The sequence below is a fragment of the Epinephelus moara genome, chromosome 6, assembly GCF_006386435.1.
Source record: "Epinephelus moara isolate mb chromosome 6, YSFRI_EMoa_1.0, whole genome shotgun sequence".
Classification (NCBI taxonomy): Eukaryota; Metazoa; Chordata; class Actinopteri; order Perciformes; family Serranidae; genus Epinephelus; species Epinephelus moara.
Window position 1 is genome coordinate 40,130,330 of NC_065511.1, and position 3,339 is coordinate 40,133,668.

General features: G+C 38.0%; 1 protein-coding gene across 2 annotated transcripts in view; it reads left to right on the top strand.

The window, feature by feature from the left end:
• Positions 1-642, top strand: part of LOC126391423 (methyltransferase-like protein 27) — a 5,620-nt gene extending 4,978 nt beyond the window's left edge. For both annotated transcript variants that reach the window (XM_050046183.1, XM_050046184.1), the window contains exon 6: positions 263-642. In XM_050046183.1, the coding sequence (XP_049902140.1) occupies positions 263-504 (242 nt within the window). In that variant the 3' untranslated portion in view covers positions 505-642. The remainder of the gene's footprint in view (positions 1-262) is intronic.
• Positions 643-3,339: the final 2,697 nt, after the last annotated feature.

A 3,339-nucleotide genomic window follows, 5' to 3' on the forward strand; every position in this document is an offset into this window, starting at 1 on the left:
TCTCGTCTCATCTTGTCAGTGTTCAGTCAGTCAATAGATGGTGAAGTGACCTGATGAGGTACATAAAGCACCAGATTTACTGTAGATAAGACAAAGTAAAGCTTCTGATGCTCTTGGAGCTCTAACAGTCTGTTAGAGTTGGAATCTGTGTTTTTTAAATGGTTGTGTTAATCTCATGTGTGAGTATTTAGAAGGGTTTTACAGATAATATGCTTCCTCCAGTATAAAACTAACTATAACTAAATACATTGTTTGTCTACAGGAGGTTTTGTCTGCATTTCAAAAGGTGACCACACAGCAACACCATCAATTGAATACAGGAAGGAACTGGAGAGAGAGCTGCAGCTGATGGAGGACGAGGGACTGTGGAGTCCAGTAGGAGTCAAAGAGACGGACAAATACATGAAAAACCCACATCTGAATGCTGAGAGAGTCAAGGAGCTGCAGCAGGAGGAGCGATACATTAGCGGGAGAGTTTATCTCTACAAGAAATCCATCCATTAAAATCAGAAGTTATGGCAACATTAAACAGAAAATAAAGGGGCATCTTACAGCTGAGTTAAAATAAATGTGGGTTATACATAATGCAGAGCAACCCAATGTAAAGTAAGTCAGAAATAAACATTTTTCAACAGATGCTGAACATTTAGTGTGATTAGTTTTTGTCCGCTTGTTTTCAGCAGAGCAGTTTGAAAACACATTTTATAAAGTAGCTGTGGCTAATAAGTTTGAAAACACATTTTATAAAGTAGCTGTGGCTAATATTAGAGCTGCCTACTTACACACCCATCATTCAAAAAGCAAGTCTAAAATAAGTTCACAAATACCAGTGTGTGTGTGTGTGTGTGTGTGTGTGTGTGTGTGTGTGTGTGTGTGTGTGTGAGAGTGTGAGAGAGACTGAGGGGACTTATCCATTCGTGGTCAACCATACATATTTGTATCTGGACAGCCTCTTTTGTATTACAGGCAGACTTTCTAACTACCGCCCCCTGAGTCTCCGTAACCATGGCAACGGAGATACTGCAGGTCCTTCCTCCTTGCTGCTGTGAGACTTAACGAGCACACCACAGGACAATCATCACTCATGTGCTTTATCTGTATCTGTTTATACCAACTGTGAAATATATCTGCACATGATACGTGCAGTAATGTAAATTCTGCCACTCAGCCTGTCTGTTTATTTACTATATCTTGCTTTTATTCTTTACTGCTTACAATCACTCAGGTGCAATATCAGTTTTGTCAAACTGTGCAATATCTTTACTTCCATCGGTCAATAATGTGAAATCAGTCGGTCTCTTATGTTCTGCTTCTCTCTGATGCTTCCTTATTATACTGCTTTGTGTTTCTATACTGTTTGTTTATTATACTGCTCTTTGTTTCTGTACATTGTACTTATTTTACATACTTATATATTGCTCTGTATTTTTTTCTACTGATGCTTCCTGTTTGCACTCTGTCCCTTTGCTGCTGTAGTGTTGCAAATTTCCCAAAATCTTATATGCAGCGCAATTGTTGTACCTTCAAAGCGTCAGATTGATTTAATATTTGCATGTAATTATCATGACATATATCCCCACCTACTCATACTCTACACAGCCAGTGTCTGGAGTGGAATAATTTAATAGATTTAAAAACAAAGAGTGATGGAGTCAGATTTTTGGAGTTTATTTTCTCATGTAGACTACAGCTTGTGTTGAGGCATACTCTTAAGCAGGGGGATATTTTGGTGTTCATTTACTGGGTGCAGAGGAGCGTGACTCAGTTTTACTGCAGTGTTAATTATTACCTTTGGATCCAACAGATCTAAACGCCTGAAATAATAATAAGAATAAAGATTTCAATATCTGCAGAAGCATCCACATTAATTATATCTCATCACCCCCACTTATCCTGTTAGATACTGTGGGGGTAATGGAGCCTATCCCAGCTGACATTGAGGACACTGATGCTGACACAGGTGAACAAGACAACTGCATTAAGCAGCTCTTAGCTGGACAAAAATAACTGCACCTACAGTTGGGAACTTGGATGAAGAACATGGCACAATGATAAACATTTGTTGTATCATTTGTCTGTAATAGCATCTGGACACTAAAAAAGCAATAAAAACACTGATCAAAATTAAATACATAAATGAAAATAAATCTCTAGAATACCTTAAAACGTGTAAAAGTAAAACTGAATGAAACCCTTCAGAGTTGTGCTGTAATGAGTTGTACCAACCATTGTTGACCACTAGATGGTGCCATTTGACTATTTGTCGCCATGTTTTGTCTGCACTGTTCATGTTAATAAAATACATCTTCATAATAGTGAAGACAGGAATCAAACTCTGTGGAAATGCTGTGCAGTGATTAAAGCATGCATTCATTTTACTAAAGAAAATATTTTCATGAAGAGTTCAACTTATGTGGCAGCATAGACTTTGGGCTTTGACCTTGACATATTTTATCGCTGTCGGGTGAAAATCTTAAACTTCAGCTTTATTCCCTCTCTGTTTTTCTTTCTTCTGTTATTTAACAAAATGTCCTTCAGTCTGATCACTGTGTTATGTGATAAAAATTGAATCTGATCATGTACCTTATCAGAACTCACTGTGCGACATCATTCGAAGACTCTTGATATGATTAAGGGCAATTTTTACTGATTGCTCACATGGATAATGAAGACAAATGAGTTTTTAACAGAGGAGATGGAGTAGGAACTGAGTTAAACTTTGTTTATCCGCAGCCCAGTAAGGCACCTTTAAGTACAGTGGTTATTTCATCTTTTAGGGTCTTAAAATTTTAGTCTTGGTGAGTTAAACGGTTTTCACAATCTTACTATATAATGAAAAAACTCTGTGTGTGTGTCTGTTCCACGTTTTTCTCCTCACTGACTTGGTCAATCCATGTGAAATTTGGCACAGTGGTAGAGGGTCATGGGAGGATGTGAATGAAGCAATATTACATCAATTGGACAAAGGGGGGCGCTATAGCAACCGATTGGAATGTCAAACTTTGAATGGGCATATCTCATGCCCCGTATGTCGTAGAGACATGAAACTTTGCACAGAGATGCCTCTCCTCATGAGGAACACATTTGCCTCAAGAACCCATAACTTTTGCTTATATAGATTTTCTGCCATTTTGAATTTTTTTGAAAAACACTTCAAATGGATCTCTTCCTAGGAAGTTTGAGCGATCTGCATGAAACTGGGTGAACATAATCTAGGGACCAATATCTAAAGTTCCCTCTTGGCAAAAGTTGGAAAACTTACTAAAACTGAGCTTCTATAAGGCAATGAATATTGCGGAGGGCGTGGCTCATCACATAAAGGTGTATAACATCTCAAGG